This window comes from Balearica regulorum, chromosome 2 (genome assembly GCF_011004875.1).
Source record: "Balearica regulorum gibbericeps isolate bBalReg1 chromosome 2, bBalReg1.pri, whole genome shotgun sequence".
NCBI lineage: Eukaryota > Metazoa > Chordata > Aves > Gruiformes > Gruidae > Balearica > Balearica regulorum.
This window is the reverse complement of record NC_046185.1, coordinates 119,034,276-119,058,649: the sequence shown is the minus strand read 5'-3', so window position 1 is coordinate 119,058,649 and position 24,374 is coordinate 119,034,276. Positions and strand designations below refer to the sequence as shown.

At 46.1% G+C, this 24,374-nt stretch overlaps 2 protein-coding genes across 11 annotated transcripts in view; one reads left to right on the top strand and one right to left on the bottom strand.

Annotated features, from left to right (window-relative positions):
• Nucleotides 1–6,182, top strand: part of TRAK1 (trafficking kinesin protein 1) — a 440,848-nt gene extending 434,666 nt beyond the window's left edge. For 9 of the 10 annotated variants that reach the window (XM_075745579.1, XM_075745575.1, XM_075745574.1 and 6 more), the window contains one exon: nt 3,213–6,182. In XM_075745579.1, coding sequence (XP_075601694.1) covers nt 3,213–4,011 — 799 coding nt within the window. In that variant the 3' untranslated portion in view covers nt 4,012–6,182. The remainder of the gene's footprint in view (nt 1–3,212) is intronic. The other variant, XM_075745581.1, reaches the window with a different exon arrangement.
• A 10,533-nt stretch (nt 6,183–16,715) lies between these two features.
• Nucleotides 16,716–23,172, bottom strand: CCK (cholecystokinin). Its single transcript, XM_075747136.1, has 3 exons — nt 22,967–23,172; nt 21,171–21,428; nt 16,716–17,144 (listed from the first exon to the last, which is right to left on the bottom strand). The coding sequence occupies exons 2-3, from the start codon at nt 21,424–21,426 to the stop codon at nt 17,008–17,010; spliced, it is 393 nt and encodes a 130-aa protein (XP_075603251.1). The 5' UTR covers nt 21,427–21,428; nt 22,967–23,172; the 3' UTR covers nt 16,716–17,007.
• Between the last annotated feature and the right edge of the window lie 1,202 nt (nt 23,173–24,374).

Genomic DNA, 24,374 nt, shown 5'->3' with positions numbered 1-24,374 from the left:
TGTACCTGTGCTGACAAATTGGTAGAAATACTGATCTAAATATCTGTGGAGCTGGAAAGAACGAAGCTGTTGGCGTTAATAAGCCATTGGAGTGCTGTAGCTTTCATCTCGTGACTAGGACATCTTAGCCTGATAATTAACACCCTGTGTCTAGGTTTCCAAAACGTACCTGGTCATACCCTGTAGAAAGTCAGTTCATGCAGTAAGTTCTCTTTCTCTTTCTTTTCCTTCCCTCATGCTTTTCAAGACTTCTTCTGTACTTCTGTGTTTAGCCAGTGTGGGAGATGAATTGCAGTGGCTGTCACTGCTTTTGAGTGCTGCCGTGAACTGGGATCAGAGCTATGAAGGTCCAGCTTGAATCAATGCTTAATAGAAGAATTGTGAACTAACTTCTCCTTTCCGCTCAGCCTTGCCTTCAGAGTGCATGTGTGCTGCTGCAGTGGGTGTGTGGCCTCCTTAGCTCTGCTGTGAGGAGTCCTTCTCCCCTGCTGCTGACCCAGTCCAGGCAGAACGAAGAGGACATAAGGAGAGCTTGTCTTAGCACATCCGCCACGTGCACTGATGGCCACAGCATGCAGGAGGGTGCAAGAAGATCAATTCCAGAGCCACTTAGCAAGGCTGCTTTTCAGATTACACCGCTCTTAATACTAATTTTCTCAAACATGTGTTTCACTACAGTTCACAAGTAGGAATATACGGGATTCCTCTTGTTGAACTGCAACTGCAGGGTAAAAATCCTTTGGCAGTTTCACTTGCTTATGGTAGAAGTTGGTACAGTTCCAAATCGCTGTAGAGATTGTGTTGATCAGATTCTGTTTAATCATGGAGAGAACACATGAGTTGAGATTTCATAGGACATCAGGCTAATATATCCTTAAATAAGGAGTGCCTTAAAGATGTTAAAGTACTGTTGACTTTGAGAAGATGACTGGACTAGGGTTTGTAGTGTTGTATTAACTCATGTCAGCTGATCACTATATACCATTAGATAAAGTTCTAAGTGCATCAGAAACTGTCTCAGAACCAAATGTTCCGGGATCTCTAACCTGACATTCACAGTAGTGTTGGCTACCCAGAGTTTGTTAATGTAAGGTGAAATGAGACTGCAAATTCCAGTCAGCACATCATCTAGGCCCTTTTGCCCGAATGGGCAAAAAGGATGTGATTCATTCATTGACCTGGGGCTTCTCTACACCTGGAAATCTAACTAGATTGTCTCAGTGTGGCTACTTGATGCATTTCTTGGTACAGGGAACCCAACTTAAGTTAATGTTGTGTGTTATAGCTGAGCGAATCTAACAGCGTGGCTCTGCTGAAAAGGGAAGATCCCGCTCTTTCTCCTGTTCTTTCCCCTCCCAGTTGCTTAGTTTTCCCACTCTCTTGCATTGGCTGTGGTTTTTATCTGACTCTTTGCTGAGTGTCTTCTACTTGCTATAACCTGGCAAGATAAAGGGGAAGATTTCCTTCTTTGAACAGCGGTGAGCTCTGAGGTCGGTGAATCCTGTTATCATCAAGTGTTGCATTGTTCAAGACCCTTTAAATGCCATTAGAGGGGATGAATTCATGCCTAGGAGATATTACAATGGAATTTACTTTTTTGTGTCTGTATATGTGGCAAAAAACGTCATTTGAGTATGGTTAGAAATAGTTGCAAAGTTGTGGGGTTTTTTTAAGGTGCTTGGAACCCTTGGGATTCTCCCAAATCAACATGAATTTGGAGCATCGTGGATGTCCCACATGCCTTGTTTCTGGAATAACTGAGTACACCATGACTTATTCAATGAATGGTGTACCTTGGGCTGCCATAAATTTTGAGTGGGGATTATCCCTAGGTAAACATGCTGTGGCTAACCTGATCTATAAGAAACAAGTTTTTAAGGATGGCACTGTAGTGCCAGGAACACTCAAACCTCAGTGCCCATGAGATCTCGTACTGTGGCACAAAGGATTTGGAATGTCTCCTTCGTGTTGGTAATTCTTTGGAAATAGATGCTGCATTGAGTCTGTGTTCATTTAGATGGTCAGCTGAGGAGAGGATGGTCTACGAGAATGAATGCTATTTGATATGCCTCGAGAAATCCCAACCCCTAATAGCTAGCAGTGGTGTGCTTAAGAAAACAGAATGCTGTAAGACAGCACTAAACCTAAGAATGTAATGGCTGTTGCTTGTTCTAAATGTGCAGATTATTGCCCATTTAATGTTTTCTTGTCCACTGTCTGCACATAGTTTATTTTGAGAAGAAAGAACTGAAATTGGGGAGCAATTTAGACATGTTTCAAACTATAGAAACTAATGTTTTACCAAATTAACAGTAGAATGGCTTTTTGTCAGCTTGGTTTTCTGCTATCAGTTACCCATTGGCCAGTTGACAGCCAAGAGCTTGACTATATTTTTCTCATTGCTTTTGATGATTATTCACACCATTGTGCATCTCCATCAAAAGTCAGATCCCACATCCCCTTCCCCTTAAATGAAAGCAAATTCAACTAGCAAACATAAGAAGGGAAGAAGGGTGTGACCTTGCAGATGTGCATGGTGGTGGCGACGCCAACTTCCAGCGGCTTTGCTGCAAATGCTTCTGTAGCAAATAACTTTCCCCTCTTCCCTTGCCGCTGTCTCTGCTATGACCCAGCAGTACTAGAAGAACTGGCAGGTCTGTGTGCTCAGAAGTGACACTAAAAAGTAAATCTGTCTTGCTTATTATGTCATTGGTTGAGTCCCCCCATTTCCTTGTCTCATGGAAGCAACTGGGAGTTGTGACAGCCAATAGATCAGGAAGAAAAACTGAAGGTGTTGATCACAAACCTGTCAGTTTAATAGTTTATCAGAAGAGATGTGGAGGGGGGGGAATGTATTAATCCCGTGAGACTGGGTGGTGAAGTGTGCAAAGTGGAGAGATGTGTTTTGTAAGAGATGACGTTGGACAAAGTCAAGAGGTTTGGTATCGCCAAAGTTGTGAGTTCAGGGCAAACATCAGCTCCTCCTTTAACTGATGACCAGGGACCTCTTCTCTGTGGGGCACAAGGACCAGTGAGGGCCCTTGTTCCTGGAGGCCTGGGACTTGACGTCACATTTGTGAGGAGCTGGGAACTGTCAGTTTCCTTATCGCTCTCAAAATGGATAAAAGGGCCTATTCAGGTTAAAAATCTTGCTTGCAATAGGTTTTAATTCCCTAGGGGAAAGAATAATCTGTGTGCTCCTTTGCTTTCAGCCTTAACGCAGCACCTACTCCAGCTTGTGGCAGCATTAGCAATTTGAAAGGCACCCCGGTGGCTACTCCCTGTACTCCTCGGCGTCTGAGTTTGGCCGAATCCTTCACTAACCTCCGGGAATCCACAACGACGATGAGCACGTCTCTGGGGCTGGTGTGGCTGCTGAAGGAAAGGGGCATCTCGGCAGCGGTGTACAATCCGCAGGGCTGGGACAGAGCCAGCAAAGGCACCCTCCTCAACACGTACCTCCCTAAAATGGCGATCATTCCTTCCACTCCACCAAACTCACCTATGCAGACGCCTTCTTCTTCCCCTCCGTCTTTTGAGTTCAAGTGCACCAGCCCACCTTATGACAACTTCTTGGCTTCGAAGCCTGCTAGTTCAATCTTGAAGGAGGTGAGGAATAAAAAGAACATCAGGAACAGTGAGAGTCAGACCGACGTGTCTGTTTCCAACCTTAATCTCGTGGACAAAGTCAAGAGGTTTGGTATCGCCAAAGTTGTGAGTTCAGGGCAAACATCAGCTCCTCCTTTAACTGATGACCAGGGACCTCTTCTCTGTGGGGCACAAGGACCAGTGAGGGCCCTTGTTCCTGGAGGCCTGGCACCAGACGGTCTTCCATTGGGCTGCCCTGCCGTGACCAGTGCCATCGGCGGCATCCAGCTGAACACTGGCATCCGAAGGAATCGGAGCTTCCCCACCATGGTGGGTTCCAGCATGCAGATGAAAGGCCCAACGTCTCTCACTTCGGGGATCCTCATGGGAACCAAGCTCCCGAAGCAAACTAGCTTACGATGAAGGACTTTATTTTTACAGCTAGTCTTTTTAAATAAAAATACTCAGATCCTTTCTCCGATCTCCTTTTCCTTTCCCCACCCACCCCTTCATTGCCTCTTGAGTTTGACAAATCAACTTTGTGCCTAATGGGAGAAATGTGTAAACTTTGTATAAAATGTGTAAATATGTACCAGATCTATTGTAACTAATTGGATTATTTTACTGTTCAATTGAGTGCAAAAGGCTCTACGTTATGATTGCTGTATTAAGGTTAACTTGCTAACCTTTTGAAAAGGGTTTTTTTTAAGATGCACTGAAAAAAAACAAAAGAACAAAACCAACAAAAAATAACTTGACTAGGAAAACATGAATTCTGTAGCTAGCCTAACTTGAGTCGAAGGTGCATGGGAAGCTATTGAATGTGTTTTGTGAGACCTCGCATTACATCACTTGAAGCATGGGAGCGTTTGTGCTTCGTTAAATGCTGAAAAAAGCACTCAGTTTAACATGCGGTAGTTTTAATTTTGCTTCTGTAGATGAGTTGAGCTGAGTTATCGGAGTGCCTGGCTATTATGCCTGAATGGATGACGCTTTTTTTTCCCTGTTCTGTATTCTCCTCCTCCCGGAGGTGCTAAACTTGAACTAATACTGTGGTGAGGTCAGCAGGCCTACTGGGTACCTGGAATATTGACATATTCCTACCACCGCTGTTTCATTTGGCACGCTTACACTCTGTGTGACTGCTTTTTTTGTTTTGTTTTTCAATGCTGCACTGGATTGTGGAAGGGAAAATGCTTTACTACGTGTTGCCACCACTGAAACATGCTTTGTCAGTGTCCCCAAAGAAAACAGTTTTCACAACTCACGAGGTAAACATGGCAGTGACTTCCTAGAAGTCAAAGTTGCGGAACAGATTGACAGATAAGAATGTTATAAAAGAACATGTAGCAAAACCAGTATTAGGAAAAAGCGCGTCCTTGAAACCTCAGCAAAGAACCACAGAAAAACATTTAGTAACAGGATGGTACAAGCTGTGGAAAGAGCAACTTGCAATCTTCGTGCTGATCTTCAGGTTTCACGCGTGTCGAGGACCATGGCCTTGAAAGCAGGGTGAGAATGTTCCCCACCTACTTTCTGTTTTCTTTTTTCAGAGAAACCTTTTTTATCTGAAGTTAGACCTGAGCAGTGGTAAAAATGTGGGAAATGCTTCATTCCACAGTATTTTTAAACTGAAAAAACACCTCTTTAATATTAAACATATAACCCCTACCTTTGTTTCTTTTCTGAAAAAGGACCTCACACAACCTTTAGTTACAGCCAGGTGATCCTAATTTATATTGCAATTTTTTCCTCTGTTTCTCCCAAACTTCTGCTGGGTGCTTGTAGAAAGAACTGAAATATCCTGGAACTGGAGCAGACTGGGGGGAGCTTGTTTCTAGAGCTGAGCTGAGACCTGTATTTTTTTGGAAGGGGGGGATGGAGAGGAGTGATGAGGGGAGGATTTAACATCCGCTTGCTTTTCCTTGCACTTCTTGTGGCATCTAAATCAAGCTCCCTGTTTGTTACCGTAATCACGCTACACGTAATTGCCGTGAATTGCCGTTTGTACCAGACTGTTACTAAATCATTAGCACTGATAATTTCTTCTATAACCGAAACTGTCTTTTAGTCTTTGTGACGAGAGATAGGTGGGTGTTTCTGGTTTGTTTTTGTTTGTTTGTTTGTTTTCCTGAATGAAGTAGTTATTGCAGTAGTGCTATGGACACTAAGGATATTTTTTTGAGAAAGAAAAAACACATCGGTCAGTTACTGCATGTGTTTGAAGACTTCTATTTATTCTATGAACTTAAAATGTTTTAGTAAAATGTCATCAGCTCTCTTTGCTGTTGTATGTGTGCACTTATTGCAAGTAAATTTAAGTATCTTTTTATTTGAATGTATCTTAAAACAGTAGATAGAATAACAGCTGATTCTGAAAAAAATCATGGATTTACGGACCATTTTATATACCCAGAGGAAGAAAGCAATACCATATGAAAGTGTAGAAGTTAATCATGCAATCGGGAAGTATTATTTAGCCTTTAAATAAGCAGTAGGAGTTGTCCACCCACCGGAGAAAGCAATTGTAACACATCAGAAAGATGAAATTTAAATTTTTCTTCACTAATATCAATAAAATAACAGAAAAGTTGCATCGTTGTGTATTATTCAACTTTTTTCCTGTTCTTTTAAGATGATACATATCTCACCTTGATGCCTTGCTTTCATCTCTCAGTCAAAGCAAAATAAGAGGCCATTGCTGGGTTTGGTTTTTAAATTCTTAGGCACAGAAATGGTTGAAGAGTTTTGAGATTTTAAGAATACTGGAACTGGTGAAACTTAGGTCAAAACAAAGACTATAGAAGTGAATGCAGGTTTTTATTTTTATTTGAGTTCCAAGAAAGAAGAGTTGGATGTTGTGCGGCTTGTGCATTTTGAGCAGAAGAGGGGTGTGAACGCTCCTGCCTGATACGATGCAAAAGCCATAGTGACAAAAATGTCAAAGTGCAGAGCAAGGAGGAAACATCCCATTGTTTTCCAAGAGACAGAAGTGAGGTGTGCTGTTAGCTACTGTCTTCGTTGCTGAGGGAGGAAGCAGCCCACTGATTAACCACCAGGTAATGAGAAACAAAAAAACCCAAAACAAAACCCTGCACGCGTGGTGAGAGCTAAGGAGTGATAAAAGAGCTCCCTGGAGGAGGGGGAAGTCGGGCAATAAATCATAGAAAGATTAGAGGAGAGGGATGTGTGGGAGGTTAAGGGGGAAGTAATTCCACTTATATCCCATACTTGCTACAGAGAGAAAACCGGAGAGCAGCAATGCCAAAATGAACTTTTGGAGGGCTTGCATTAGTGTGACGCAGTGCCACACGACAACTGTGAGAAAGGCTGATGTCATGCTGCTCTGGGCACGTCCAGCTGCCGTGTCAGCACAGAGACTCGTCCGTCCTGTCCGCCCAGCTCTGAGGCTGCTGGTGAGAAAGTCAGTGGTTAACGGGAGGGACCCCGGGAGGACGAGCACACGCCTGAGGACAGGCTGAGTTAAACAAGTACCGCACCGGTGAGGGGGAAGTTGAGGCTGGTCCATAGGGTGCCTGTGGCTTTAGGATGAGTAGGGTTTGGGATTCACTTACCTCATGGGAGGGTGCATACATGTGCAACAGGAAGGAAATCTCAAAATCATCGCAGATGCATGCAGAAGAGAGAGCAAGGAGGGAAGCCCTCATGAGTACTTGTAGTGGGACCTGTTCATGAAAGTTGATGCTTAAGGTTTGAAAAAAGTTCTACTTTTTTCTACAGAAAACTGCCTTCTGTTAGCAAGAAATGCCATGTCAAAATATTGTTTGCTCCATGTGGACCTCATCTGTCCTGCCCTCCTTTAAAAAGCAAATATTCACAGAGACATGAGCCTAGAAGGACTCCACTTAAATTGGAGTGTTTTGCCTCTACAGGCTCTACCTGCATGTATCTTATTGCAGTGTTAAGGCATGAGTGTTTTGAGGAAGATATTTTCTCCTATTATAGCTAAAAAATAAGATTTTTTTAAATAGTAATTCAGAATAGAAAAGACTTTTTTTTTTTTTTTTTAAACAGGCTTATGTGTTTTACCTGGATCTTGCAATGGACAAAGCTAGGTGCTGGTGGCCTCATACGGTACCTTCCTGGGCCTTTAGGAGTGAGAGCCTGGCCCTGCAAGTCCAGCTCCTGAATGCCTTTGGCTGTAGCCTTGGTCAGAAGCTTCAACCCCTGAGCTCATTGACAGTCCAATCAGGGGACAAGTGACAGTGACATATGAGCCAGGAAAGGCAAAAGAAATGACTTTGCAGCAGAAAATGGGTAGGTAAACTTATTTCATTGCACCCAGGAAGATTCGTAAGTTGTATGAGCGATGAAAATTAAGTGTATCACAGTTCCCCGCACGGTTCTACACCAGCCTGGCTGCAGGTCTTAGCCCTGCAGAAACCCACCGCCCGGGGTCCCACCTGCTTCTAGAGGGAACTGTTCGTTGTGTAGATGCTTTCAAATGATCTTTCACAGCTTACATAAACTAATTGCAAACCCTCACGAACTGCAAAACAAACGTTTGCTGGTTCTGCATAAACTGTTGCCTTACGCCGGGTAGCCTGCTGTCCTCAATTCTATCAGCATTGTGCATGGTGGGACTTCTCCTGTCCTGGCAGTTCTTGTTGTACCTGCAGTAGCTGCTGGCTTCTCTCTGCTTCTCGGAGCAGGGTACCCCAGCGCTCCGCAGAGAACTCTCGGAAACCGCTCGTCCATGCAGGGTGGGAGCTGTTCTGCTGCAGGAGCTGCTGCGGTGCAGCGAAGGGATGCGTTCTTCACGGAGAAAGGAAGGTGCATGCTCAGGTGAGATACACCATCGGCCCCCAGCCTGGGTAGCCAAGGATCAGCCCTAATCTTTGCTGTCGTATGAGCTAGAAGCCTTTGTTTCGGCGCTGTTACGCGGCTCTGACCCAGTAGACAAAAAAATCTCCCTGTGATGCTGCTGGTGTTCGTCATTTGCACAGCTCTCAGCTGCTGTCCCTTCAGGCTGAGCTGCGCTGGGTGCTGTGGCACTGTGGTGACACTCAGGGTCCTAGGTGAGTTTTGTATAACGCAGGAAGCATCCTTTTTGGGTATCCCCCTTTTACCTCTTTTCTTCTTCCAAAATTAACATCTTTCTTACCCTAACTCATTCCTACTGGTGTGCATGAATGCTCCTGCAGTGATCTAAATCTTCACCTTGGAAAGAATAAACATGTGGGGTTTGGCTTTCATGCTATATTGATATTTTCTGACTTTACATGGATCCTTCTCAATACTTTTTTAATGCTGGGTTTGTTCACTTCTTTCTTTGGAGATCTTATGTGCCAGCTAAGTGAACAGTGATGGTATTCAATAAGCAAGTGCATGTGGATATACTGATTTTCAGGCTATCACGTCTCTGACGGTGAATTTTAAGCCCAGCTTTCCCAAAGGCCTGGAACTCTAGAAACTTGGGTTCAAACAACCAGGAGAATCCAGAGGTTTACTATTCATTGAAGGCCCTACAGAAGAACTGGGCTTCAAGGTTGTGCTCCTGGGAAAGGAAAACTGATAAAATACTCACATTGACAAAGGCAGCCACAGGGAAACCAAAGGGGGAATAAGTGCAGCCCACTGAGGTCAAGGGAAATCAAAGCTGAGTCGGGTTGAACCCCTCAAGGTACAAAAAGAGCAACTGGAGATTGTGCAAGGGTAGGAGGTTTGCTGGGGTGCAGGACTCTTCTCTCTGAGATGCTTCACCCTAGTCATTTCAGTGGATTTTGGAGGAAACACACCGTTTCTGCTTCTGAAAACAATGCTGGTGTTTGGAGACTGACTTAGTTGCTCCTTCAAGACAGTAAATTATGCCATGGGGTAACAAAGACTGCATAAGCCATCTGGAAACTCAGCCGACATATTTAATATACTATCGTAGAATCATAGAATGGCTTTGGTTGGAAGGGACCTTAAAGATCATCTAGTTCCAACCCCTTTGCTGAAGGCAGGGACACCCTCCACTAGACCACGTTGCCCAAAGCCTCATCCAACCTTTTCTTAAATACTTGCAGGGATGGGGCATCCACAACCTCTCTGGGCAACCTGTTCCAGTGCCTCACCACTTTAACAGTAAAGAATTCCTTTCTAACATCTAATCTAAATCTACCCTCCTTCAGCTTCAACCCATTACCCCTTGTCCTGTCACTACACTCCCTGATAAACAGTCCCTCACCAGCTTTCCTGTAGGCCCCCTTCAGGTACTGGTAAGCCACAATTAGATCTCCCCAGAGCCTTCTTTTCTCCAGGCTGAACAATCCCAACTCTCTCAGCTTGTCCTCATAGGAGAGGTGCTCCATCCCTCCAATCAACTTTGTGGCCTCCTCTGGACTCACTCCAACAGCTCAATGTCTCTCCTGTACTGGGGCCCCCAGAGCTGGATGAAGTACTCCAGGTGGGGTCTCACAAGAGCCAAGTAGAGGGGCAGGATCACCTCCCTGAACCTGCTGGTCACGCCTCTTTTGATGCAGCCCAGGACACGGTTGGCTTTCTGGGCTGCAAGCACACACTGCCGTCTCATGTTGAGCTTCTCATCAATCAATACCCCCAAGTCCTTCTCCTCGGGGCTGCTTTCAATCCATTCCTTGCCCAGCCTAGAGTCGTGCTTGGGATTGGGCTGACCCACGTGCAGGACCTTGCACTTGGCCTTGTTGAACTTCATGCAGTTCACACAGGCCCACCTCTCCAGCCTGTCAAGGTCCCTCTGGATGGCATCCCTTCCCTCCAGCATGTCAACCACACCACACAGCTTGGTGTTGTTGGCAAACTTGCTGAGGGTGCACTCGATCCCACTGTCCGTGTCGTCAACAAAGATGTTAAACAGTGCCGGTCCCAGTACCGACCCCTGAGGAACACCGCTCGTCACCGTTCTCCACTTGGACATTGAGCCGTTGACCACAACTCTTCGAGTGCGACCATCCAGCCAATTCCTTATCCACCGAGTGGTCCATCCATCAATGTCTCTCCAGTTTAGACACAAGGATGTCATGCGGGACAGTGTGAAATGTTTTGCACAAGTCCAGGTAGATGACATCAGCTGCCCTTCCCTTATCCACAGACGCTGTAACCCCATCATAGAAGGCCACCAAGTTTGTCAGGCATGATTTGCCCTTAGTGAAGCTGTGTTGGCTGTCACCAATCACCTCCTTGTTTTCCATGTGCCTGAGCATAGTCTCCAGGAGGGTCTGCTCCATAATCTTGCCAGGCACGGAAGTGAGACTGACTGGCCTGTAGTTCCCTGGGTCTTCCTTTGTACCCTTCTTAAAAATGGGGGTTATGTTCCCCCTCTTCCAGTCGGCAGGAACTTCGCCAGACTGCCAGGACTTCTCAAATATGATGGCGAGTGGCCTGGCCACTTCCCTCAATCTGCCAGTTCCCTCCAGACCCGTGGATGCAACTCATCAGGTCCCATGGACTTGTGCACCTTCAGGTTCCTTAGATATTCTCGAACCTGATCTTCTCCTACAGTGGGCAGTTCTGCATTCTCCCAGTCCCTGCCTTCTGCAACCTGGGCAGTGTGGCTCAAGGATTTGCGAGTGAAGACTGAGGCAAAGAAGTCATTGAGTACCTCAGCCTTCTCCATATCCTGGGTAACCAGTTCACCCCTCCACCATTTCATTCCGGAGGGGACCCACATTTTCCCTCATCCTCCTCTTGTCGCTGACATACCTATGGAAGTTTTTCTTGTTGTCTTTGACATCCCTGGCCAAATGCAGTTATACTACTGCATAAACTAAACCTCAGAAGGCCAAATGGCTGATGAATTGGTGCCTCTACTCTGAAATGGTTCTCTATCCTTGCAATATTCAAGTATCTCAGAAACTTTACTGGATGCATCTTCACCATACCACAGCAAGGAATGTGGTCATCCACCTCTGACAGCTGGGTTGCAGGTAAGAGGAGGGTGAGGTGCGGAGAACTGTGTGTCTAAGACTGGGCTGTGGACACATAGGATGTTCTCTGGAGACCCGAGACTGGTATTTCAGCCTTTTGAAGCTCTTCCCCCTCCTTCCTTTTGCATGTCTCCAAAGCACCAGATGGCCTCACAACATAACGCTGTAGCGCGCAGAGGTTTAACAGTCGCTCCCAACTGCCTGAATGCATTTTTCAGCAGCTCCCCACGCTGGATTGAAAAGTCCAGCAATGATGTCGGTGAGATGCGTCCTGCCTTCCTCTGGTACAGACAGGATCTGCTGCCTGTAGCTCATATTCACACTGAAGCATTAGTATTGTTCAGCTGTTGCATCTCGCTGGGCGCCATCCAGGCCTGCTTTAATTCAGTTAACAAGCCAAGTGAGACCACAGAATAGCAAGAAAAATAATAAAAGGCCTGAAAGTTATTGGTGTTTAGCAATGTCCTTAGCTGTAATGTAGGCAGGGAGCTTTCATGTGAGAATGGCATATACTCAAGAAGTCGATAATGTTTGTATTTAAAAGATTATAGAGATTTTTGTCCTGCTAAAATAGGCTTCAAGCTGTGCCAAATCCAATTGCTCTTCAATTGACACAGGCACTTAGGAATGATTAAAGCTTTAACAAGCCCACAGTTGGATTTTTTTTCTTTCTTTAAGAGAATTTTAATGAACTCAGGGGATACAAAAATCAAACACATAGAGAAGCCTTTCACTGCTCTGCTAGGACATTATAACATTCACATTTTGTCTGATTTGCAAAGTCCTCCGCTCAAGCTGTGGAAAGGGACGGCCTGATTTGCGCTCAGCGTGCCGGAGAGCAGAAACGTGCAGAGCTGGGCTGCAGCTGGGAACATCTGGCTGCTGCACATCCCTGACACGGCACGGCCGCTGCCCCACGTGTGGCAAGGACAGAGGGGCCGGTGATGCAGCACAGCGTGGGAGAGCGGGGCAGGATCCACACGTATTCCTGTAACGCGGCCCACGCTGCTGGGAGAGGAGACTGTGGTGCAACGGGTGGGCAGTAGGGCAAATTCACCTTGGAAAACCAGTATCAGCTCCAGTGTCTCCTAATAGCTGAGCACTGGGCCCTGTGATCTGCATGCTGCTTTTTTTGGTTTTAGTAATTTTTTTCTTTTTTTTTAAAGCATATGAAATACCAGGGCAGATGAGACTGTTCAGGATCAGGTGCATTGACGTAGCTGAGCTTTCTCGTATGTGCTGTCCCAGCACCCAGGGCGAGCTGCCTCGCTCTCGGGGAGGCTGCTTGGATTTCCCCACTCCCAGGAGAAGCATTTGCTGCTTCTACCCTCTTTTCACGGCTGCCGTATGCACGGCCCTGCAAGGGCAGAGCCCCAGGCTCTTCCCTGCTCATTTATGTGGTGTTTGCAGCAAGCTGCTCTGTTCACAGAGATTTGCCCAGCACCTGGTTTGAAGTTAAGTTAGTCAAGTTGGAGCAGAACTAATTGAATCAAGCTCACGGAGCAAACAAACTGTCTTTAAATGCAAAAAGTTATTGATTTGCTATTTTGCCAGTGTTAATTTAGCCCCTACGCACGCGCTTCTATAAAAATGTATTCAAGTAAAGCTAAATTAAATGTCAGAGAGTTGGCAGTGCCGGAAAACACCTTCCAGACAAGCACCAGGAGGTTGTGCCAACGCACTGCTACGTGTGCTGAAATCTGCAGGGCGCTTCACAGCCCAAAGCCTTTGCTGGACCCAAGGGGCTCGTACCCAGCTGGAGGGGCTCCATCCCCGAGGCCGCGGTTTCCCTTGGGTTAAAACAGAGCAACCTGGAGGGTGGCTTCGCTAATGCCCCAGGGATGACCATTGCAGCTACCAGGGTTGATTGACCTTCCCGAATTTGCTGGCCTCTGTTTAGCTCCAATCAGCACCTCCAGGTCGGGTGGGAGCTGAACGATGTCTCATTAGCCTTTACAACCTTTTCCCATCTTGGGAATTCCTTTAGCTCCCAGAAGAGCAGGTAAGTGATGTTTTGAGGAGGAGGAGGAGGAGGATGCTGAGTCGCTCACAGCCAGCCGCCCCCTTGTCTCCAGGAACCGTGAGTGCTGTGTCCGTCCCAGACCAACAGCTCTCTCACCTTGATGATTACTGCAGTTGCCCCCAAACCTGTACTCCTGTGAGCGTTAAGAATGAGGGAGAGACGTCCCCTGCAGCTACAAGCTTGTATGTTAGCAGCACCCAAAAAACCATGTTAGTCCTGAGCTGGGTTTTAGGTGGTAAAGAAGGGCTCTTTTAGGAAGAATTTAGGCCTGTAGGTCCTGACTTGCAATCCCAAATGGCTCCTGGCCCAGTGCTCCCGCTCCAGGCAGTGCCTGACCCGAGCAGGGCTGCGGTTGTGCAGCGTTGCGTTGCGTTGCCTTGGGGTGCGTCTCCATCCGGACTTGTCAGGGCTGGGCAGTTCAACACCTGCCTGAAGTGCAGGTGAGGTTCAGTAAGAAGCTGTTTACTGCTAAAATATGACCCAAAAAGCGTCTGCAAACACAGCGGGGTCAGGCCCTCTGCAAAGCACGCTGTGATTTATAGTTATTTCAATGCCCAGTCAGAAGAGGGCCCCCATTGACCTACACTGACTGGCTAAGGCTTTCAGTCTGGAGATGGGCGGGGGGGGAGAGATGATGTATGTTTTAAATCCTCATTTGAATGCCAGGTGAGTCACTGCAAGTCCTTTTATTCCCTAGGTCTAATTTACAGCACTGTTACATAAATATTAAAACCGGCATGTGCAGTGACTGTAACAAAAAAAAATTAGACCAAGTTTTGTCTGAAGCTTTCTGGCGTCCAGGAAAGGTGGCAGAGGTGACTTCTTACAAATGTCACGCTGGCAGTGGGCTGGCAAAGAAAAACAGCACTTTCTCCTCATTGCGTTCAAGACCAGACAAACTTTGCTGGCAATTGTATCACAAGGAGAAAGCAGATTTTACAGGTGAAACTACTTTTTCTGTCATTGGCATTTTTGTGATTTAAAATGAGCAAATGCTTGGTCAAAAGCAATGGTGGTGGTGGCTTGGCAGGGGTGGAAGCATTATTTTGTGCCTGGGAATTATTCACGGAGAAAGTCCCAACCCTGATAACTGGAAGGGCAGCGAAGTCCCCGAGACCACCCAGGGACCATGGTCTCACTCACAGGGTGGGAGTTTTGCAGCACAAAGGACGAGGCCGTGGGGCTGCTCTTACCTGGGAGCCTTGTGAGCAGCAAGGTGGTGAAACCACTTTTATGGGCGGCAGGCAACGAAAAGATGCCTCTGTCCTGTAAACCACTCCCCCCCCAACCCATCATTCCAGCTGCATGGGATGTGCACGTTCATAGACATCTTCAGAGACCTTCAGAAGGGAGAGGAATGGGATGAAACATCTTTGTCCCTCCATTCCCTTGCCTGGAGGAAATGAGACAGAAGAAAAGAAAAAAAAAACCAAAACCACAAAGGTTTGTGGTTTTTTTCTAATGACAACATTCCCCAGCAGTAAGGCTAGATTTGCAACATCATCTACTCCCAGACGTCCACACAATATTACATCCTCCAATAAATAACCCAGGGACAGAACATTTTAAAATGTTATTTGAATATTCCTGTTATTAAAAGATAGTAAACTAGAAACTTAGTTTTCTCCTAACTTACTTTTAAAGAAACATCACTTTGATGGGGAATGTGTGCATTTTTAGATTAATTTGTATTTTCCTCAGTTTTTTTTTTTTTAAAAAAAAGGTTAATTGGTTGAAAGTTTTGGAAAAATGGGCACTTTGGACTGTTTTCCTGTGGGCAATAGCCAAAACTAAGGAGAGAATTCAGGTGTTTAGAGACTCATTATGTTTGGAAAGGAGCCGAGAAAAGCCAGACTAGGTAGCTTGGAAACTGGTTGACTGGAAGGAGCATGAGAGGAAGAAAATTTCATGCAGAAAAGCAGCTCCACGTTTTCAAGATGAGATCCACAAAAAGAGAGGTTTGGTGTTACTAGAGAGGAAAACTCCCCATTACCATTAGCTGAAGTCTCCCTTTCCCTGCGGATTTCTGCGGTGCTCTCTGCTCTCCCGGCTGCTGCAGGGAACAACTCAAAATGTTTTTTGCATTCAGCCCTTGGCATAACCATTTTGTTTTGTTTCCCAGTCTTGGTTTTGGTAGAATTTTGGTTTAGTACGAATATTTTCTGTGTATTATTCTCTATGCATTGGTTTTGCATATTAACTGCTGCAGAAATTGCTACAGAGAGATACACCTGCCTCTTTCCTTTGGCAAGCACCTGCTTTTCAGCATGTGAAAAATGCATTCCTTTTCTTATTAATGCACGTATTCAGGAGAAATTATGCAATGCAAAATCACCTCCTTTTTCAGTTTAGGGAATTCTTTAGGTGTGAGAACCAGCTGCTGAAGCAGACCCAGGAGGAGGGCTTACCTGGGGTGATGGAGGAGAGCGCAAGTAAAACACCTTCTGCAGCCTGCCCACCCGGCAGGCAGGAACGACCGCGAGGGGACTCGCCGGCCGGAGTGCCCAGGGTGCCGGTTCTGCACAAGCCGGGATCACTGCCTGGCTCTGAGCGTGGGGCTCGCTGCCTTGCTTTGTGCCGGGTAAGGGCTGGACACAACCTCCCTCCTTCTCCCCAGGCCAGTGGGCGACAGCTAACTCAGGCTGCCTCTGTGGTACTCGGGAGCGACCCGACTTCAGGAGCGACCTGTTTCCTTTTAGCACACTGTGACCAGACTGCTCTGATGCCTCCTCCCCCTCACGAGCATCTTCTGCTGCCTTCAGGGAACTTTCCTCACCCCCTCCCCGAATGAACGCTTGGCTCACCACACGGCAGGGAATGCTCTCTTTATTCCGTGATTCGCAGCCGTCAGCTGAACTTTCACATTTAGTTCACAATATAAAATAAATAAGCCAGGAGGGTGAAACACGTTGGTGTCGTTCCTCTTTTTCTTTTAGTTTTGGCACTGTTGACTATTCGCTACAAACAGGTGGGCTTGGTGTATAACTGGGTTCTTTACAAATGGAGTCACCATGAAGATAGCTGGTCTTTTCTGGCAGTATTGTACTGTCATGTTTCTATTCGGGCACGTTCCCCTTAGAGTTCACAGCTATTGGGACTGTCACAAGATTTCTCTAAAAAGTGGCTCATTTGTCTGACTACTCAGCGCATGGAATATATTTACATTGCAGAGTGAAGGCATCTTCCTGCCTCTCTTTATAGTAAGACACCCAGCAACATGCGGTGACAGGACAAGAAGGGATAAGTGAAATCATTTTAATATAGTACCAGTGGATGAGAAACTACAAAAGAAAGAGAAGATTTTCTGGAAAATTCTGCATATGTATGTATTGCATTGTATAGTCTTACAGACAAATTTACATCAAATACATGATATATTTTAAAACACTGATTCGAAGAGGACAACAAATTAATTTTTCTCTTTCTGTACAGACATGGGAGTGTGATTTTTAGATTTTTTTTCCTGTTGCTATAGTTTGCTGTTCTTTAGGAGGAGTATTCGTATTCTTCAGCACTGCGGCGTCCAAAATCCATCCAGCCCATGTAGTCTCTGTCATTTATCCTGTGCGTAGGATCAATGCTCTGTACCCTGTTTCCCATAACTGAGAGCCTTCCAGTGGGACCTAAAGAAAAAGCGTTTGGGAGAGCAGAGAGTAAGCAGACACATTTTTTTCAGGTTCATCCGTTTTCTGATCTGTTTTGTACTCAATTAGCAGATGCATGCAATAGTTGAAACTGTTTGACTCTTAATACAGACCATGTAACACCATATCACATCATCGGGGAAAATGTCATAGAAACGTAATAGGTAATGTCCTGAAAGTGGCTTGCGTGTTTATTGTAAAATAAACAGATCATTTTCTCCCTCCTGGCAGCCAGGAGGGAGTATGGGCGCATTTCTCCTTTTTCCTTCCTATTTCATTAGAGACACAAAAAAGTCCAGATCGTTTCTCACTCTTCCTATAAGACCATACCCTTGTTTGCTGGTATTGGGAGAGCTGCCCTAGAGGCAAAATAACTCTGCTTGAGAGCAGACTCAGGCCTGAGACAGGACCCCACCACAGTCCCGTGTTGCTTGAAGAGCCATAAATCTAAGTACAGCAGCTCTTACGGTGCAAATTCAGTAACAAGCGGGGTAGAGTTCTGAATCCAAGGTTTTGTAGAGAAGTGGGAATAGTCCTGAAATTGAGAAAAGTTGTGTCTGGAATTTATAACTAGAGATGTCTATTGCTGGAATGACATAGGGCTTATTACTATGTCAGTGATACTTTCATTGCTCATCCAAAGCATTCATAATTCTTTTCACAGCAGGGCTGGATGCTGATCTCTGATCTTGCCTTAGCCTTTCTGTCTTCCTTGCTTAGGGCATCAGAGAGACACAAACTATTTGCAAGGAGAATTTATGCTTTAAAAAAAGGCCTGTAATCCTCTGTTTTGACATCATCACATTATGTAACTAAAAATGCAGGGAAAGGTGAATTACTTTTCTCTGTACTCCCTGACAACAGCCAAAATTGACATATGCCAATAATTAGATTAAGCTTAAGCCTTGAGTGAGGAAGGACCAGATTCAATATCTTAGTGTTCTATGTAGACTGAGGCTTGAGGAATACTTGAACAGATCAAAAAAGGAAAAAAAGCCCAAATTAAACCCCACAAATCCAAATCCAGACAATTGCCCTACATGGTCTCTTGTGTTTTGAGGGAACCTTTGGTGAGACTGTGCTTTTATATTTCAAGGTTTTCTTCATGTCATGATTTATAATGAACATGATCCATTAAAACCAAACCCAACTGCATTGTTTTGTTAGTGGCTGCAGAGGGATAAGAGACTTAAAGCTACCAAAAAAAGAAACCAGCCATGTTTTAGACCTTTACTTAAAACAAAATGGCAAAAAAAAATTAATTATCTCTAGAAAAGAATGTCTACCATTAAACACTCAAAACCCATGAAATTCACATTCATAATTCAAAATGCGTAATTAAGTTGATGTGAATGGCTTCTTGGCACTATAAGCAGGCAGGGCTAAGACAGCGCAAAACCACCACTCGGATGTTGGTATTTAAGAGACGTCTGAGCCTGCAGTGACCTGTGGGCTGTAATGGCTTCCCCGGTGCCATTACGGTCCGGCCTGGCAAGGGCTCCTTAGAGGATCGCAAATGTGCGTGTCACTGACTTGACAGCTACGACGTCTCTTCTACACGGTGCCAGGTTCATGCCAAAAGCCTGCAGATGACGCTAATTGAAAGCCAGGAGTCACAAACAGTAAAATGAATTTCTTAGCAGCACCTTAATTACCTTTCCTCAAACCACCGTAGATGTCCTGTGTTCTACATCGTAGCAGTTTGGTTACGAGGCCACCATCTAGCTCTGACCTCTTGAGAGAATTTAACTCTTTCACTGTTTTAACTGGAAGCATCATCCAAAATCGGCCTTTCTATTAAACACAAGGGCAAATGCCAGCAGCGATGACTGCTAACACTAGCAAATGCCCAGACTCTCTTTCCCCCAGATGGAATTTTCTAGTGAGTACTATGGTTTAGACAGGTTAACAGTGACTAATACAGTAGATGTGAGAGTTCTGCAGAGATTTCTGAAGTGTTGCCCAGACCCTTTATGTTAAATGAGGACGTAATGTTTTGATGGGAACGCTATGTATTGTTATAAATTAAGTAAATACCGTTTTGTCCCTGTGAATCTTCTCTTCTGTAACTAGCAAGTACACTTTGTAGAGTTAATTATATGTGTCAACGTGTATGCAGGAAATTCTCCCTCATATTAATACTTACTAAAAAGATGTCTTAAATCCAAAGTGGTTTTTTCACTTCATCTGGTTAAGCTATTTGGAAATGTCAGCCAGATATTTAAGAGAATATAATGGCCACAGAAACTAGAATAAGGAGTTTGGTTTCTGTGTAGGTGGGTGACAATGAATACAGCAGGGAGAGGTAATGAGGATTCCGCTTTGTAGACTCCTGCAGTAAGATTCTTATTCAGTAACAGCTTTAACTGTAGCGCTGAATTGTGGAATTTCATATCTGAACTGTCTTTCTGTTAGATTATGTGAACTGCTAAAAGAAGTTCCTTAATGGATATTGTGCAAATAGGTAACAGAAGATGAAGTCTCTCTATTATAAGTGGTTCTTTTTCTGTTGTTTCTGATTTGGCCCTATTTTATGTACACAGATGAATGTGTATGGCTGCATATGGAATGCAGCCATTAAAAAAACATGTAAAATACATGTGGCATCTCTTGATTGCAGACCACCACCAAAAATAAGAATAGGATTATGCCTAGCATAGAGGTCAGCAGTGAGGCTATCAAGAGGGGAGGGTTAAATGATCTGCATAAGGTTGCGCGGAGAGACAGGAGAGGAGAAAGCTCTTATATAAAGTGAATTTTACCCTAAGCACAGTCTGGGACTGGGAGTGAATTAGTTTCTCAATGTCTATATGTCCAGGTAATCCTCAATACTGCCCTGCCCTTGAGCCCTCTTTGCTTCTTAGGTGTTGTCTTTCCCTACAGTACAGTGGACAGACCAAAGCGAAGCTATCACAAGTAAACAAGATTTGTGTAGTGGCTTTTGCTGAGATTGGCAGTCAAAAGCAATTAGGCTGCCCATGGTGTTACTCTATTGAGATACAAAGCGGTACAGGGATGAGACAGTTCAAAAGGAAAAATGTTTTCTTGGGGGGAGTTTCAGTGGGAAATGATTTTGATTCTTCATTTTTACTGGTAGCACAGAAAGCAGGTGTTTGTGTCTATGTAAAATGTGTATTTTAAGACGTCAACAGGGACAGCTTTACTCTTTCTCTTGCTAGTTCATGTGTGTAACCCAATTGTTTCCTCAAGTGACTAATAAATCACATAAGAATGAAGCCCTTCAACTCCACTACTCTACCGGTGCTTCATGCCCTTGTTACAAACGCCATGGAGGTTTTAACTAACTGCAGTATTGTGTTCCCAGGCTGCCTGAGACCAAAAACCTAACAGGAATTCACATGTTTTGAAGCAAATGTGCTTTTACTTATCACTGCTTTTAGTTACTGTGCTCGTAAATGAGAGTTCTGATCTTTCAAAAGCTTTCATACTTTTGTAACTTCCTCTGGGAACACACACATGGAAAATCCAATACTCGGAAGATTTTCCTGGTACAGGTATTTCTGGCTGAAGTCAGGTTAGCCATTTGGTCTGCATTTAGCCTCAGAAAAGTTTTCCTGCTCCTCTAACTTAAAAAACAGAGGAGGTTAACTAAATGAAAAGGTTTGAAGAAAATGCCATAACTGTATTTTATCTGAGATACAACATGCTGAAAATAATACCAAAATAATTATAACACTATGAAAATAGTAAGTTAAAAATAAAAGCTGAACTATGACCTGACAGGTAGGTTACATTTCCTTCAGTTACCTGTACGCAGCGCTCAGTCAGTGGCTGCTATGTACAAGTCTTTTTTTCTGGGAGGAGTTTTGCTGTAAATGAGAAAGAGAATGCTCTCTCCTTCAGGAATAACCAGACAAAATCTACGTCCTGAATGAATTTAGGAATTCATGCTAGATGATGACAGGGTTATCTTAACATCTGGGTACCCCTGCAGGAAATTCCACTGGCACAGAACCAGCACAATAAGTAAGCTATAACCAGTACCTTTTCTGGCTTGCTGGAGATACTTGGCCAACAAAGCGCCGATGTTAGCTCTCTGGTCAATGCTTCCATCCAGCCGCGGCACAGATTTCAGCGGGCCAGCAGACGAAGGGGCGCGGACGTGCCGGTGCTGTTCTGTCAAGCCCTGCTCAAGCTCAGCAGCCAGTGGATTCCCATTGTGCGAGCCCACAGTTTGCTGTCCGAAAGAGCTCGCTGAGAGCACAGCAAGGAACACACAGATGCATAGACCGCTGTACATTGCTGGAGAGAAAAGGAACGATAGGCTGTTAAAATTACCAGATTTACTACGTTTCATGTTGTCCCTACCCCCATTTTCCATTGGGGGTGCTGGTTTCTGAGCAAACTAGGGTTGTGTTGGGGTTTTTTTTTTTAATGCAGGTAACTGTTGGATCTGTCTTAAGTTGGAAAACATGTACACAAATAGTTAAATATCCCTTGATAACAGGAAGATACACTGGAAGGAATACAATTAATTCACTGTAGTATTTGCTATGTCTCCCTGATCTACTCGATTCTTATTTGCTTTCCCTTTTTTGGAAGCTGTGTTTCCTTAAAACTTAAGGGATATGAATCCAGCTCTGTGAAAAACTGCAGGATTCAAACACTATAGCATTTTGCTGTTGTACTAAAATTTGCTTTTATTACAAATACTCAGTTTTGACAAGTCTATGAAGAGCCTTTACTCTATCAACCCTTCATTGGTTTGAACTTCAGTGTTCAAGAGGTTTCACCTTGTCATACACAGAAAGAAAAAAACAAAAACTTGTCCCAAGGAAAGAAAAAGCAAAATCTTACACCTTGCCCCAAGCATTTGATCTAAAAGCTGAGGTGGTAAAAGCTGGTTAGTTAAAAGCTGTAAGAAATAATGTGCAACTTAGCAACATTCTTCTTCACATAAAACAGAGAATTCAAGTGTAACAATTTTTTTACTGCTTTCTTAAACAAGTATTAGACAAAATGATGTCATTTTGCTAGATTGTTTGATCATATAAGCTGAAATAGTATTTTTCTGGAAACATGAAAAGTACTCTCAGTTATTAGAAAAAACAAAGTATCTTGTATTTAATGCTATAGAGGTAATTTCCATTTATAAATATACAAAATTATCTCATCTATATGAGATTTTTTAATTAAGTTTTTGAGCAGTATACCAAACTTAATATTTTAATTTTAAAAGAGGAGAAAATGAAGTTTATTTGCCCACCACATACACTAGAATGATAACATTTGCAATGCATAAAATACGTTATTTTTGTATTGTTAGGAGACAAATGAAAAATGTCAAAATATCGCTCCAGCACGGTTATTAGTGATGTACCCACGTAGGTTTTGGTACTTAGAAACCAAAGTTGCATCGCATCCCTTCTACAGGGATATCTTTTCAACCGACCTGTTCCCTGTATTTTTTATGCATATATATATATTCATGTACATACTGACGCCTCCAAACGCAAAATCTCATCCCAGGTAGTTGTCTCTTCCGCAGCGTGCCGGTTCAGGCGGCCCGCTCGCCCTGCCGGGAGCGCCCCGGGCGGCCCGCCGCTCCCCGCACACCCTCGCCCCGCTCTGGGGATCGTCCGGTACCCCCCGCGCCCGGTGGGGAGCGGCCTGAATTCCTTTCCCCCCCCCCCCGGACCCGGGTGGGTTTTCTCCAGCAAAGGGCGGGATGCCTTCAGAGCCGCCGCACAGGTAAGGAGCCTGACACCCCCATTTCGCCGCTCCCCCCCCCCGCTCCCCGCAGAGATACAGCCAGAGGAGGGGTGACAGGTGCTTCCTACCTTTCCGCTGCGCTTTTCCGAGGTCGGACCCGAGAAGGGAGCGAGGCCGGTGTGTGCCCAGGCAGGGAAGTTAGGGGCGACTCAGACTCGGCCCCTTAAATAGCGGCGGGCGCCGCGGCGGTGTTTGCACAGCTCTGACGCAAGGCCGGGGCCGCCGCCCGCTCAGCCCCCCGCTCCCGCCGCCCCTCGCCGCCGGGACCGGGGTGTGGGTGGGTGGGTGGGTGGGTGTGGATGTGGATGTGCTTCACGGGGGGAGCGGGGCTCTTTCCCCGCCCTCCTGCCGGCCGGCGCTGCCGCGGCGCTGTGGGGGGAGCGGGGCCGCCGCGTGGGGCTCGCCCTGCCCGACGGGCCGGGCCCGGCCCCACCGATCGCTCTCGGCTCCCTCTGGACGGAAGCGCTCGCCCTGGGCACGGACAAGCTGGAAACCCAGGCTGGCTTGCATATTATCAAAAAACTGCTCCTGACCGGGGTGGATACCCCCTTCCCCCCCCCCCCCCCCCCCCCCCAAATACCACGGCGAGAGGCTTCGGGGCGGGCTGCGGCAGGCGGGACGGGCTCCTCCTGAGCGCGCTTGGTGGTGGTGGGAGGTGTGGGGTCTGGGGGCTTGGGTTCCTCTCGCTGCAGCCTCCTGCGAACTGAGCCCGAGGGGCACAAGCGCCTCCAGGCTTCCCTCCCCGGGGCCAACCCGTTCACCTCTGCTTAGGAAGATGCGGCGGTCATTTTTATTTAAAACAAACCACAAACAGAAAGCCACGGATGAGCCCCCCGCGAGTAAGCCGGGGATGGGGTTGGGGACACCTTCAAACATCTTCCCCGGCCGCTGCGGGGAGAGCAGCGATGCCTGCCAGGTCCGCCGCCTCCTTTTCGGGGGGGAGAGGAAATCCCAAGCCGGGGCTGCCGTGGCGAGGCCGGGCCGGGCCGGGCCGGGAGGGCCGCTTGCCACGCCCGGGGGGGCTCGCTGGGGTAGCCCACCCCGCAGCCGGCAAATACCCGCCCGTACCTTCCCGAACCGCCTCCAGGAGCAGCAGTTTCGCGAGACCAAGCGCTAGGGTCCGGAGTGACCGTGCAGAGTTTGTGTCTTAATTTTTAAGTTTACAACTTCGAAGCAAGCGAGCCCCGCAGGTTGCTTTTCCTGCCCCGGGAAGGGAGCCGGGCAGCCCGGCTTTCCTGTAAGACACCGAGATTCTCCCGGGAGCCAGGTGTACTGCGCGGGCCCTGCGGACGATGCGGGAGCGCCGGCCGGGACCGAGCCGAAAAGGCAGCTGAAGGGGGCTCCTTGGGCAGGGAGCTGCCCTTCTTCCCCATCCCTTCACCCCCCGGCCGGTGCTCCCCTGCACCCCGCTCAGGCTCCGTCTCCCCGGCCTCAGCTCGGCCCCGCTGCCCGGAGCGGGACGGGGCTCCCGCTGCT

Excerpts from the sequence above, each read along its gene's own strand:
- CCK (XM_075747136.1), bottom strand. The coding sequence starts at position 21,426 with ATGTACAGCGGTCTATGCATCTGTGTGTTCCTTGCTGTGCTCTCAGCG. Across the intron at positions 17,145-21,170 it reads TCTCCAGCAAGCCAGAAAAG|GTCCCACTGGAAGGCTCTCA; the intron begins GTACTGGTTATA and ends CTTTTTCTTTAG.